At 52.8% G+C, this 13,179-nt stretch overlaps 6 protein-coding genes across 6 annotated transcripts; 2 read left to right on the plus strand and 4 right to left on the minus strand.

The window, feature by feature from the left end:
* Positions 1–239: 239 nt before the first annotated feature.
* Positions 240–1,787, minus strand: INS49_007200 (uncharacterized protein; the record flags this gene model as incomplete). Its single annotated transcript, XM_043167965.1, has 2 exons — positions 240–1,468; positions 1,529–1,787. The coding sequence occupies 2 exons, from the start codon at positions 1,785–1,787 to the stop codon at positions 240–242; spliced, it is 1,488 nt and encodes a 495-aa protein (XP_043029109.1).
* An 803-nt stretch (positions 1,788–2,590) lies between these two features.
* Positions 2,591–3,938, minus strand: INS49_007201 (uncharacterized protein; the record flags this gene model as incomplete). The annotated part of the gene is made up of 4 exons (XM_043167966.1): positions 2,591–2,964; positions 3,056–3,408; positions 3,498–3,697; positions 3,789–3,938. 4 exons carry the CDS (start codon positions 3,936–3,938, stop codon positions 2,591–2,593), a joined length of 1,077 nt encoding a protein of 358 aa, XP_043029110.1.
* Positions 3,939–5,856: 1,918 nt separating this feature from the next.
* INS49_007202 (uncharacterized protein) lies at positions 5,857–6,601 on the plus strand (the record flags this gene model as incomplete). The annotated part of the gene is made up of 3 exons (XM_043167967.1): positions 5,857–6,045; positions 6,135–6,386; positions 6,527–6,601. The coding sequence occupies 3 exons, from the start codon at positions 5,857–5,859 to the stop codon at positions 6,599–6,601; spliced, it is 516 nt and encodes a 171-aa protein (XP_043029111.1).
* Positions 6,602–7,164: 563 nt separating this feature from the next.
* INS49_007203 (uncharacterized protein) lies at positions 7,165–7,770 on the plus strand (the record flags this gene model as incomplete). The annotated part of the gene is made up of 1 exon (XM_043167968.1): positions 7,165–7,770. One exon carries the CDS (start codon positions 7,165–7,167, stop codon positions 7,768–7,770), a length of 606 nt encoding a protein of 201 aa, XP_043029112.1.
* Positions 7,771–8,754: 984 nt separating this feature from the next.
* Positions 8,755–10,430, minus strand: INS49_007204 (uncharacterized protein; the record flags this gene model as incomplete). Its single annotated transcript, XM_043167969.1, has 5 exons — positions 8,755–8,794; positions 9,162–9,451; positions 9,545–9,816; positions 9,872–10,171; positions 10,409–10,430. 5 exons carry the CDS (start codon positions 10,428–10,430, stop codon positions 8,755–8,757), a joined length of 924 nt encoding a protein of 307 aa, XP_043029113.1.
* Positions 10,431–11,421: 991 nt separating this feature from the next.
* On the minus strand, positions 11,422–13,104 carry INS49_007205 (uncharacterized protein; the record flags this gene model as incomplete). Its single annotated transcript, XM_043167970.1, has 1 exon — positions 11,422–13,104. The coding sequence occupies one exon, from the start codon at positions 13,102–13,104 to the stop codon at positions 11,422–11,424; it is 1,683 nt and encodes a 560-aa protein (XP_043029114.1).
* Between the last annotated feature and the right edge of the window lie 75 nt (positions 13,105–13,179).

Below are 13,179 nucleotides of genomic sequence, written 5' to 3' on the forward strand. Positions count from 1 at the left end.
AGCCGCCCGGATCCTAGGCCAGTCAAAAATTTAGTTATACAACCCATGGGCGGGCTTTGGTTTAATAAATTTCTTTATTGGAGTGAATGCTTGTGAGTGCTTGTGAATGCAGTCACCCTTGGCATCTTAGTTTTAATGTGAGAACTTGATTGGACCCCTGGCAGGAAGACGTCACAACTGTTATGAATATTCATAGATCCAAACGAAAACTCTATATTCCGTGTTATTTCCCTGACACCTTACTGCCTTACTTCAGCATACTTCAACAACTCTTCGTCCTTTAATAACCGGTCCGCACTACCCGCCTCCAGGCACACGCAGACCTCCAGACCCTCATCCTGTGCAGCGCCCTTGACGCCAGATCTCTGGGGGAACATGAACACGTAGCCCTCGAAGCTGGGATTCGGCCATCTCAACGCCACCGGCAGGCCAAACCCAAAGTCATGCTTCTGGTACGCCTCCATCCCCTGCCAGCTCGTGCCTGCCAGGTCGAGCCCCAGGAAGTTGTTCATGTTGACGGTTATCCAGCGCCTGTCGCGCAGGCCTGCGACCCACTCGGGCATCTCCGCGGTATACTGCGGCGTTATCTCCTTGATGCCCTGACGCACCAGAGGAGCCAGCCGGCGCAGGTCGGCCTCGATGAGGTCGCCCACGGGCAAGGGCCCCGCGCGGGGAAGGGCGCATCCGTTGCCTAGGTAGCGTGATGGCAGTGGCGGGTCAAGCCTGGAGCGAGCGTTGGCAGGGTGTACAATGCTACTTTTATCGTCCATGGATGGCTTGAGCAGGGGGATCTTGGCGCGCGTCATGGTCTTCCAGAAGACAGCCATGACGGCGTCGTAGGTCGAGATCCACGACTGAGCCTCGATGTCGCCGTCTCCCGGGCTCCGCACTGGTGAGGCATCCGCCTTGAGCTGCTCGAGGCTTGCCGGACTCAAATGCCATGTGCGGCTGACGATGGGTGGCACTACAAAGTCCGCAGGAGGGGGAGGAGTTGGTCCGCCCACGTCCTTGAGCGTGGTGAACTTTCCGTCGAGTTGCTTCCACCGCTCGGCGCTGGGCGGTTGAGGCGCGCTGAGGCGTGAGCGGTCGCGGTTGGAATCGTCGATGGGCCTGAAAGGGGAACCGTTCTTGGCCGCGGTCGAGTTCTCCGCCCACGTGGTGAGGAATCCATCGCAGCCGGGGGCGTCGGTAATGCTGTGGTGCATCGCCAGGCCGAGGATGAAGCCCCCCCTGATGAATGTGATTTGGAAAGTAGCGACCAGTAATCCGTCGTTGGCGTCCTGTCCTACAGGCGAGAATATCATCTTCTCCGTGACCACCTTGGGCAGGAGTTTCTCCGGGAGGAGCTCCGAGGCTGGGAAGTGCCTCTCTGCGAGTTCTTGGAAGGATGGATGCTGCGCTTCGCCTCCGTCCCGGTCGAGGTGCTCTACAAAAAGGCTCACGGTATCAGTACGCTTTGTCACAACCCCTGTTCGAATCGCTGTTAGTGACTCATACATCTTAAGTGCCAAAATATCGTGAAACATACATAAGCGGCCATTGCCCTCGTCCATGTGCAGAGAGCCGTTGACGACGGGGTATTGTGTCAAGGCAAACTCGAGGCCTTTTCTGAAGGTTGCAACAATGTCTTCCTTGTCGGCTCCCTCTGGAAGCTCAAACACTTCGACTATTGGAACGAATATCTTTGGCATAGTGTGGTCCATGTCGGATAGCTCAAACTTCTGCTCCTGCGGAACCTCGCGCCAGTTGGCGCGTCGTACGCGGATCTCTTGTCCAGCAGCCGCCATGTTGCACAATTAACCATACGACAATTTTTGGACACGAAGGAGAAGGGTCGCGATGGGGAAGTTTGAGTCACTACCAGACTTCTCGGTTCAACCTGAGCAGAGTAGCGATCGTACATATGTTATACAAAGCTTGTGCTTACACCCTTCGATAACTACTCCGTGCGAGTTCCGCCAATGATCGGCGTCTCCTGACCCCTGAGCATGCAGCGCCGCAGGAGACCCACATGTGGGTAAAAAAGTCGAGGCGATCCGTACGAAGTTCCAAAGTTGCTGGATGTCAGGAGTCATGACAACGAAGGATTTTAGTTGTACCTTCCTGTACCAGATATGTTTGGATTATATTGAACATCCTGGATAAGGTCCCATGTGTCATTTCGGCAAACGGAGTGAGCTTGACACCCCCTTTCAGCAATGCATTGAGACAGGACTCATGAACAACCTGGCCGTTGGTTAATTCCATCTTTCCAGGCAGAGATGCATCGCAACTAGACTTCTGCGCATCAGTCTCGCCGTTGGTTCTTGCTATCCCTACCAGCCGTCCATCCGACCCGCTTGCTCCCAAACATCGTACCGCAGCTTTCTTTTGCTGACTATGAGGTACCCGCATTGTTGCAATTGACATCGTGGCATTTCAATTTCCCCCAGAATATGGGCCTGACCTGTCCCTCATTAAGTAGTCTATATTAAAGCTATCCTTGAGCTGTCTCGAAGCCGCCCCTCCTAAGAGGCCGAACCGTACGTGATTGTAACCTGGCGTGTCCTACGAATGCCATCTCCGTAAGCTTGGTGCTGCTGATCATCTCCTAAATATCCTTGTCGCTGTCGTTGTCCGAGCTGTGGTCTGTGTTCTCGGCGCCCGAGGGAGTGGGCGAGAAGGCGGTCACCTTTGTAGTCACGTTCATCATCCCCTTGGCCTTTGTCCCATTGGTTGTTCCCAAAGTCTCCATGCCGAAGCTCGCCCCGTCAGGCCCGTCATCAAATGATCGCAGTGTCTGCTTCTTGGATGTTCCCCTACCATAGCGGCTGCCGTCAAACTGATCTCCCGTTCCGTACTTGTAGGCCGATGATTGCATCTTCAATGCCTTTTGCCACAGAGGCCGGAGCGTTGGCACTGAAATACAGATAACGGTAACCATGAGCTCGCTGGAGGTATACATCACTGAGTCGGCCGTGGCGTCTAGATCAAGAGATTATCGTGTCAGTCGTTTTGTTGGACAGTAGCAAGCTGGTCAAAAATCAGGGAGGACATCGGATCTTTCGAGTCTTACATAAATAATCAGCAGAGTTGGCCAGCACTCCTAGGCCAGTAGTCCTGATGACGCCGCAGATGCCAGCAAAGATGCCCAAACTGAGCGACAGACAGACAGTGATCTTCTCCCTCCTCTTCATGTTGAGCTCCCACAACACGAACCAAGGGAAGACGGCCAGGAAAAAGTCCATGGCAGCGCTCCAGCTGCATGTGACGTAGGCCACATTGGTGAGACTGATGGGGCATGATTGTATCGCAACCGTGTGGTCCCACAGCGCCTGCGTTGGCGTACACTGTGCGAATACGCTAATACCCAGCATGAGGGCAAGAAAGCCGTTGCTTATCATCCACGCCCAGAGAATCATTTTTTGCCTATTAAGAACATCGGAGTCAGTCATGCGGACCATCGCAACCACGTGGCGAAAAAGCTGCCGAAGATGCTATGAACCAAAAGCACTGACCAAGTCGCCGTGAGAATTCTCAATAAGAACAAGGCTCCGGCTGCTTTGCTTGTGCCCATGGTTATGGATACGGCTAGCTGTCCGACAAGTTCCCAAAATGTCGCCATTGATTTTTCATAGGCGCCTAGGTCGGCGTTATGCTGGCCAAATCCATAAGAACACGAGACTGTGAATGTGACGGCGAATGCTACTTGAAAGATCTGCGTGTTTGATCAGTCTTGATGGATTAAATGGAGAGAAGTCTGTCTGCGCAGCGTCCAGACGTCGAGCGACGTGGTAACAAATACGTACCCAGGTCACCCAAAGCACATAATCATCAGCCCCGACCTTTCCCTTGATGAAGCGTCTGGTATACCATCTCAAAACGATGCAAGTCAGCGTCACCGCTGTCTGAGCCCAGAGACACGCGAGCACCGATGGACCCTTCCCGCCTAGAGGCATATTGGACAGGCGGTGACGAGGACTTGTTTTGGCGCCAATGGCAGCTCGGAGGGAACAACGAAGCGTTTGAGAGAATCAGGGAAGAAACGAATGTCAAAGATAAAGCAACCAATGAGCCAGTGCTTGGACGCAGACCGAATGCATATGATTATGGCGTCTGTTTTCGTCACAAAACCTGGTATGGATTTCTGTCATCAGAGGAAAAGGGCTATATCAACCGGGTGGGTGTGTTCTCGTTACTCAGCGGGAAGGGAAAGACGGCATCGCAGGCCCGAGGAACATAGGTACATGAATGTGGGGCCTCATTTCTTCCACAGCAATAATACTGCTACACGGTGATATTGCCAACAGTTTCAGTCATGTGTGTAGGGACCGCCTAGAGCTCTGTACAAGCATATACGCGGATTAGAATCGAAACGGCTCCTTGCGAGAACGCTTTCAGCGCTGAACCGGACTTTGTGTAACTCAGGGATCTTCCTCTGACCACATTCTAGCGGCGGTGTGCCATTCTCGGAACCGAATCCTCCCAAGGTTCTTCACAATGGCTTTTGGGTCCTTGCGAAATTTGACTTCTCACCGTGACGCTGAAAAAAAGGTGGTAGAGAAGGGGGTGCCACAGTGCTACTGTACATGAAGGCAGGGAGGTAGAAGTGGGTCTGAGCATCCGACCCAGTTTATCCCTACCTCTTTCAGCTGCATACGAGTGTTGTCCGAGTCAGATAGGACACAGTTCGCATGACCCCGAACACTTGAACTCCACATCTTAAACTCTCGAGTCGGTGACGATCTCGGCGTCGTCGACAGAGTACGCGGCGGTCACCAAACCACCTCGAAGCCTTTAATACCTCCGCCATCTGCCTTTCATTGTTATCGTCTCGTCTAATTATATCAACAGCTTACCAGGGGCAAGGGTCTTTGCTTCATAACAACAAGTGGGCTATCATCAAATCCATGTTGTGCAATGTATAACTAGAGCATCCTCGCTAACACGATATGTACCACCTGTAACGGTCGCAGCAGCTGACGGACATAAAGCTGTGTTGCGAGTCACAGTTTCCTATATGAGCTTGATCCAAGACGAAGGAACTGTCATGGAATTGTACCCTTCTGAGGGCGTGTAGCACAGTTCGTAGCTCATTAGCTGAACGTTACACCACCTGCAAGTGCCCGCTAGTTCTTGTGATTAAGATCCCCAACCTCGTGATACAGTTCAGAAAGCCACAAACATAGAGTTGCTCTCCACTAATATAGTCTAAAAAGGTGAACGCAATGGCTTGTGGCTTGGTGGCAACTTGTTTTCATCGCAAATCGTTCGTATCGGACCGACATCGAAAGTAAAGGCAAGGTAGGTCTGAAAGTACTTGTAAATCTTTGATACCGGTATTGATAACTGACATTGGATTTATTCAATTCTAAGGATTATTTACACCTTATAAGAGGTAGGCTGGAATATGTATTATGCTTTTATTATTAACTGAGTACCAGCATCCTCACTAGAAAGAAGTGGAGAACTACAATTGTTTCGGGATGCAACCCACCATTTGGCTCTGTACGCATGTCCACCCCGACGACCTTCGCGGAGCGTTCTCGCCAGTTAGTGGCGTTCCGATATCTGGATACTCAAGTCTTAGAAGCCTAGCACAGGCTTCTTGAATTTGACCAAAGAGAACCTCAGGATTGTCGCACACAAAAGATCGGGCTAGCTCTGGCTGGCGCCGGCGCATCTGCTCTCATCTTGCCTTGTGCGAAATCTCAACATGATCTTGACAGGATCTGGGCTTGAACTGGTATAAAAGATGGCGGTGTTCTCACAAAGTTCATGGAAATTACTTCAGAACCCATCTATCATTCTTCACTCTCACATTTACACTCCCAACATTACAATCTGCATTGATTCCTTGAAAATAAAAGCATCAAGATGCTCTTCAAATCTATCTTTCGGGCCCTAGCCGTCGTGGCCTTGGTCGGAGAGGCAGTAGACGCTCTAAGCCTGCGGAGGCTCAGCCGCGCCAAGGTCCTCAGGCTCCGGAAGAAGGTGCAGAGTTGCAAGCGCGTGCTGCACGTCACCATAATCCACCCCAGACAGCTGGGGGCGGACCCCGACACGGTCAGTATATTTCCCCCGGCATAAGGCTCAGACCAAAGCTCCCCGGTGGACACACCGTGCTGAATGAATCCCTATCCGGGGCCGCTCAGGACATCGAGGCCGACGTCAAGAGCATCATCAGCGACCTGACGACGGACCTGATCCCCGAGACCCAGAACGTCGACCCCTTCACCGATGCCGACGCCGACTTCCCCGGCTTCTGGGACGAGTTCTCGGGGCTGACGGCCGATGTCAATACGCTCCTGACCGACCTGAAGGGCAACGCCAACGCCGCTAACACGGGCTTGGGCCAGGCCATGGGGTTGGCTAATATGTTGAAGACCTTCAACTCTGACTGGAACGTACGTCGCAACCGATTAGCCTGTCACTATCCTTTTTGGGAGAAACCCGTGTCTGTCCCTGCCGCGTCTGGTTCCTAATTCCCAAGCAGACATATGTCCAAGGCGTCGATCGGCAGACTCCTGATTCCGTCAACACTCAGATAGAGTCGACGCTTGATGATACCGATACCGACTTCGAGGCAGCCATCGAGGCACTTTCCGGTGGCTTCTTCTGACTTGGTGCCGGGAAACAATGAAGGGGGTACGTAAGCATGGATACATATGTATACATGCCTATGAGGTATAACTAGATTGCCAAGTGCCTGGAAACATTGAAACAGGACCTTTGTAATATAGTATCTGGCTTTCAACAAGCCATTAGTAGTTGAAGTATGTAGTGAATGCGAGTTTCTTCCCAGCCTGGCAACATTTGAAGGGTACGATGATGCGGCGGGCACACTACTGAGTTATGACATAATAAGACTTTAAAGACTTTAAGGTATAGCTGAGCCGGTTAAAAAAATACTGCTTTAACTTAGATGGACCTTCCACCTCAGCTGTAAGCCGGTAGAACTTTCCTCGTTACAATGGCTAACTTGCAGCGACTTGGCTTACTAATGAGGGAAAACGGAAGGCCCTTGGGTAAACCGTCATCACGGAGCTGACCTTATCCTAATTTGAGTTTCATAAAGACATCCCCGCATCTCTGCTTACGTCCTCGCCAGATAGCCCCTAAACCATCTGGTTTTCTTCTCTCCGAGTTTACACTCACTAGCCTAGCGATCAAAGCAAATGCAAGATGCTGCGAAGGACGGGTCTTCTTGCTGCCCAGGTCCGGACCTCGAGCGGAAAGGTCAAACCAGCTCTTCGAACATGGCCGATGCAGTCCGTGTATCGCAGCCTGGTCGTGAACGTTTCCGCACAGAGGCGTCACATGGCGGACAGCCCAGCAAGGGCACAGAAGGACGCCCAGTCGAAAGGCATGGACTACCACGGCGCCTGCCACTGCGGCGGGATCAAAGTCCATCTGCGGACCCAGAAGACACCATCCGAGCTCGGGGCCAGGGCCTGCCAGTGCAGCTTCTGCAGGCTGCACGGCGGATCGTTCACTTCTGATGCTGCAGGCACCCTCGGCATCGAGACTTCCGGTTCCGTCAGTCGGTATCGCATGGGGACAGGCACGGCGGAGTTTCTTATCTGCACGAACTGCGGCGTTGTTCCTGCAGCAACGTGGAAACGTGACGATGGGAAGTTGCTCAGTGTTGTGCGCGTGCAGTGCCTGGATATACGGGATGAGCTTGAGAAGTACACAAAGAAGTGGAGTCTCGAGCATGAACTGGATAATCCTGAAGTGCGGTTCAGTCGGCGGTCGCGCACTTGGACGCCTACGGCAGTCGAAAAGTGAGGTAGATATACGAGCGACAAGAGAAGGGGATTGGAAAGTGCTCTTGGAGGCTTTGTATCGGAATGCCGATTGCCTTTCTCGCTTCCCAGAGGTGGATCATGTATCTGCTTGGGGTCTTACGCTCTACATCCTATTCATATTGACTTCGAACCTCATGCCCTTCAGCAACTTGAGCTGAAAACAGAATTCAAAGGCTCTCTCGAAGCTCGTGCTCAGAACTGGATGAGGGTGTTGTCGCCCTGTTCAGTTCTCACTTGGGGAGACACGTCCACATAGTGTTCAGCTCCAAGGTATCGAGTACGGATGCTTGAGTTATACAACTGTCATGCGCCCGTCACTTATAAGCTGGCAATTTTGATTGGCTCATTGTCTTAGTACGATCCAGTGCTGAATTTTAGCTCTTGTATCTACTGAAGCAGGTAGGCTAGGGTCTAGATAGAGTCTAGACATGACAGAACAAAACTTCTTGTCTCTGTCCTTATACTTTCTTGGGAGACGTGATGATTGGCTCAGAATAGCAGCACCGTTGGTGGGAGCGGCAGCTGAAGCACCAGTACGCTGTCCTATTGAATAGTAGAACCATTTTCAGCCGAGCACAAATGGACGCACTGGTGTGTGTGGTGACCTGGTATCCTGGTATCGCAAAATCACTCCATGCTGATATGGCCTCAACCATTCTGAATCAGAATGGCGATTTGGGGGCCAACTCAAGTTCTGGGCTGGTCAAAGGATTTGATTAGTCGTTACTTAAGTATAAGTTCTGAAGTGTGCTCAGCTCGTCAAATTAATGTCATGCTCTTGGACGGCAGTGGAAACTATGCACCCACGACTCGGCAGGCATTTCAGAACAAAATGTCATTTGTAAGCCCTTGGTCCCCATCACTTTGATGCTTTCAAGTTCAGTCTGTGTCGTATGACTCTCGTTCTGTCTTCACATCTGCACTGTAAAATTTAAAGGCTTGGTTTGTGCTGTGCTGTGAACGTTCACGCCATGTCTGACGGCGTCGTCTTGACGGAATTTCCACTATGGGAGGGACATGGGCTTCAAGCGAGACTGCAGGGCTTGGGGAGCCTGGTACGCAACATTCAGAGCGTACAATCCGAGACCCGAGACCGGAGACCAGGAGATTTCTATTACAGATAGGAACGGTTTCAGATTTCCTTGTAAAAGCAATCGTAAATCGACAAATATTCTTTTCAGATGGGACAATGAGCAAAATAGGGTTGTGATATTTTATCAAGCTGGCAACTTCAACGTCGCAGAGACAGCTCAACGAGTGACGAGGGAAAACATGATCCACGCAGTAGTCTAGGATGAAATATTGTAAATGACGCTCCAGAGCAGAGTATATGGGAAAGTCCCACTGAATATATATTTTTTTTTAACATACATGGTCCACAGATTGTTCTCCATGCCAGGAATTTGCCGATGGCCCGCCACGTCGAAACGCGCGAGTATACCATCTACCTCTTCCTTCTCCCTGGTGGATAGCTCAACCAGCTTGCTGTTCTCCAGCACGCGATCGGGCCCTGTGGCTCCTGGAATGGGTACGATGACGCCGCAGTCTCCAGCGTTGGAGTGCTTTCGGATCCAGGCCAGCGCGACCTGGGCGGCGGTGGCACCTTTGGCTTTGGCGAATGCTTGGATCTCGTCAACAAGCTTCAAGTTCTTTTCGAAATGCTTTTGGATGATCGGCGGTTAGCTACCGTTCCCCTTTAAGTATGCAATCACAATTTCCCTCATCAAACGTTCAAAGAAATCACTTCTGCTCACCTCGGGCTGAAAACGACCAAACATGTGACGGATGTCTCCTATTGGAATGTCCTCGAGCTTCTTAATGGCTCCGCTCAAGAAGCCGTAGCCGAGAGGAGCATATGTCAGCAGGGAGACGTTGCGTTCCTTGGCCGCCGCAGCCACACCGTTGCTGAGCATCTCTGTGCTCCACAGCGAGAACTCGATCTCGGCGTACTTGATTGGAGTGACTGCAGATGCGCGTCTGATGGTCTCGGCCCTCACTTCAGACACGCCAACCGCACTGATCTTGCCTGTTAGGGATCCGAATACTAGCCTGGTATTACCTACAGTATATTTAAAGGGGACATGGGTGCCATGAAGACCAAGACTGCTTGCCTTCATCCTGCAGTTCCTCGAGTGCACCGATCGTCTCTTCGACAGGAACATTCTGGTCAATATGAGCGGGATCAAACACGTCAATCTTCTTGACGCCGCCGAGTATCTGGTTGCACTCGTCCCAGCTGGCACGCACGCCGTCACGCGTGCATGTGGGGACAAGGTTGACCGGGTCGAAGCAGGCCCTGATGAACAAGGTGACCTTTGGGGCATCCTCGGGATACTTCTCAAAGTAGCGGCGCAGCAGCGACAAGCCCGCCGTTGGTGGCTCTGGGGGGGGGGGGCATGCCGTAGACCGAGGACGAGGACCAGATTGTGGCTCCGTTGTCGACGGCGGCCTTCATGGTGCTGAACGCCCGCTCGTCAGGGGTCTTGGTAGGTCGCCATGTTAAGCCAAATATGCCAATCCCGGTGTGAGGCTGGTCTGGCGATGTAGTAGGCATCGCTGATGTGAGGGTTTAGTACACTGCAAAGTAGTTTGTGCGGGTCCGAACAAGGGCTACTCACTGTATGGTTCAGTAATGAGCATATACTGTAAAGGGAAATGTGTCGCCGATCTTTGTATATGTCGGCAACATCAATCCAGCGCATGTCGGTGGACTGAATTGGGAAATATAGCCGTGTGTCTGGTTGATACGTACCTCTACCGGTGTTGGTGTTGGTCTTAAGTCCAGCTCGTCCTCCGGGATTCCTTTAACCCCGTGATGACACGCGAGATCTCCCTCTCCTCTTCTCTGTATCGCGTTCTGCATTGGGGCCGAGATAATGTCGACTAGGCTTGGCAAAAGCTTTCGAGTCTGATAATTCTTTCCTATCCACTCGGCTGAGGACTTAAGTTGGTGCAATGCAGCTGGGGGTCGCTGGGAGGCGTGGGAATTTGTGGTTGTTTTGTAGTTCTGCAAGACAATCTTGGCACGATTCCGTAAGATGGATCACGAGAATTCCCACTGCGTGCGTACGCTGCGGCTTTCACTTGGCATGTAATCCTTTTGCATTTTTTTTTGTCCATGGGATGGATGATCGTTGCGATTACTGATGCGTGGTTAATATTGGCTCTTCACGCTCTGGTTAAACCGAGAGTTTGTGATACTTACTAAACGTCCAAGCAAAGTAAACGGTGTCTGCTAGTATTGACCTCAGCTATAGACCATCATCCATTTCGTCAGATGTATGGTTGCCAGCGCTGTCAACCGATGTGAAGTATTCGCACAGGGTGATGAGTACTGGCAGAATACCACACCGAGCCGATACTGACGACCGTCTTGTATGTGCACTGAAACAAGAGCGTGGGCAAGGACAGATAACGCCGCAAAGGGCCTCTGCACTCAACATGCATTATTTCGTAACAGTAAAATATGAATTATTAATACAAGGGTTGTATCTTCCAAGGTTGTTAATTTTTGACCTAGTCTCCTTCACGGCCGAGGCCTGGTATGGCCTCTATTTTGGGACTTGTCTCTTTGCATCGTGAGCCCTTTGTTCCACCACACACGTTATCGCTCGAGGAAACCAGAACATCATCACACGTCATTACGGATGTAGCCAAGCCGCTGCAACTCCCCATACTTGACCCAAGGCCGCTCGAATGCCGGATCAAGCGAATCCCTGACAACCCCGCCGCCGCCCTGTGGTATCTGGTTGCGAGTCCCCATGTCCACAAACGGGTTGGGCCCGTCATGGTAAAGAAACTGCTCCAGGGGGACGTCGGCCCATATGCCGCGCCTAGGCTTGCGCAGAGTGTCGGGCAGGCCGATGGCCACGCGAGGCCGCTGCCCGGCCGGCCGGCCGCGCCACCCGAGCTCGTCGCGCATGCCAGCGACGAGGCCCCGGTAGCTTCCCTCGAGCCAGATCAGGAAGCTGAGCTCCACCGACCGGAGCGTTGGCGGCAGGGCCGCGAGGAGCGAGAGCAGGTCGTCCTGCCGCACGTGGAAGCGTGAGAGCCCGAAGTGGCTGAGGCGCGCCCAGGTGTCGATGGGGAAGATTTCGCGCAGCGGGAGGATGTAATCCTCGTCGGGCGGTTCAATAAGGTCAGTTGTGAGTCTAAAGTGCTCGAGTCCCGGCGCTCCCGCCAGCGTCCGCCGCAGGCAGCCGCTGCGAAAAGCTCGCCAGTCGTTGTTCTCGAGCCCACCGACCGCCAGGGCGAGGTCGAGGCGCCGGAAGTCGGGTTGCTGGAGGGCGGTGGCGAGGTCGCGCTGCTCGGCGCACTCCTCGTCGAAAATGTGGCCGTTGAGGCCGGTGAGGAGCTGGCTGACGTCGATGATAATCTCAGTGATGCCTGTTTTCTGCTGGTGGTCCTGGTCCTCAGCCTGGCTGGCGTTTCTCGAGGCCGCGAGAGTCCGCGTAGCTATGCGGAATGCACGCCATGTGTCCTTCTCGCTCTCCGAGGTTCTCTCCCAGAGCTTCTGCTCGTACTTCTCGACTGGCCATGTGCACGGGATGGGGTAGTTGAAACTGCGTGGAAAGGCCCGGATCATGGGCGTCTCATAGAGCGGCTTGAACAGGAAACCGTGGGCTGCAGGAGTGATGGTGACGCGCCGTAGGGCAGGGAATTGCTGCAGCCCATACTTGAAAGCTGCTTCATCAGCGTCGGTTGCCAAGACCTCCTTTTGCTGGCGGATGAGCTCTTGATAGTATCGCCATGAGCGTTTCCTGAGCGACATGTTGTCGGCCAGCTTTGCGCGGGCAACGTGGTCTGGCTCATACATTTCCGGCCCCTTGTGGCTCTCCATGTCCTCCAGCCTCCGTTTACATCCAAGAAAGAACCAACGCGGGTACTGCTCCTCATCGTCGCTATCCTCGTCGCTGTCCTCATTCTCATACTCATCATCTTCCGGGTACCCCAGCTCATCGTCATCATCAAGCTCATCGATAACGTCAAACCCTCCACTCAAGGTCGGATCAAAGTACGCGCTTTGAGGGTCATAAGATCTTCTCTGGACAAGCCCCTCCTTCAGACGCGCATCATCCCAGATGATCTCAACAACCCTCTCACGGAAGACCTGATGATCAGCCACAGCCCGCAAGACCTCGATGTTGCGCGGGTTCGCCGACAAGAAGACACGGTCCAAACGCAGCGGTGAAACGGCACACAGAGCCTTGCAGGTCAGCCGAAGGCTCTTGATGTCGCGGTTGGTCAAGTATGGTGGGATGGTCGTCGAGATCTCCGGCGGCAGCTGCAAGAGTCTGCTTGGTTCAGAAGCCATGATGTTACGACCATGGGAGTCGAGCACGGTGAGGTGTTGGATTGTGACTTGCAATGGGATTTGTGTTGGTTATGA

This window comes from Diaporthe citri (genome assembly GCF_014595645.1).
Source record: "Diaporthe citri strain NFHF-8-4 chromosome Unknown scaffold_2, whole genome shotgun sequence".
NCBI lineage: Eukaryota > Fungi > Ascomycota > Sordariomycetes > Diaporthales > Diaporthaceae > Diaporthe > Diaporthe citri.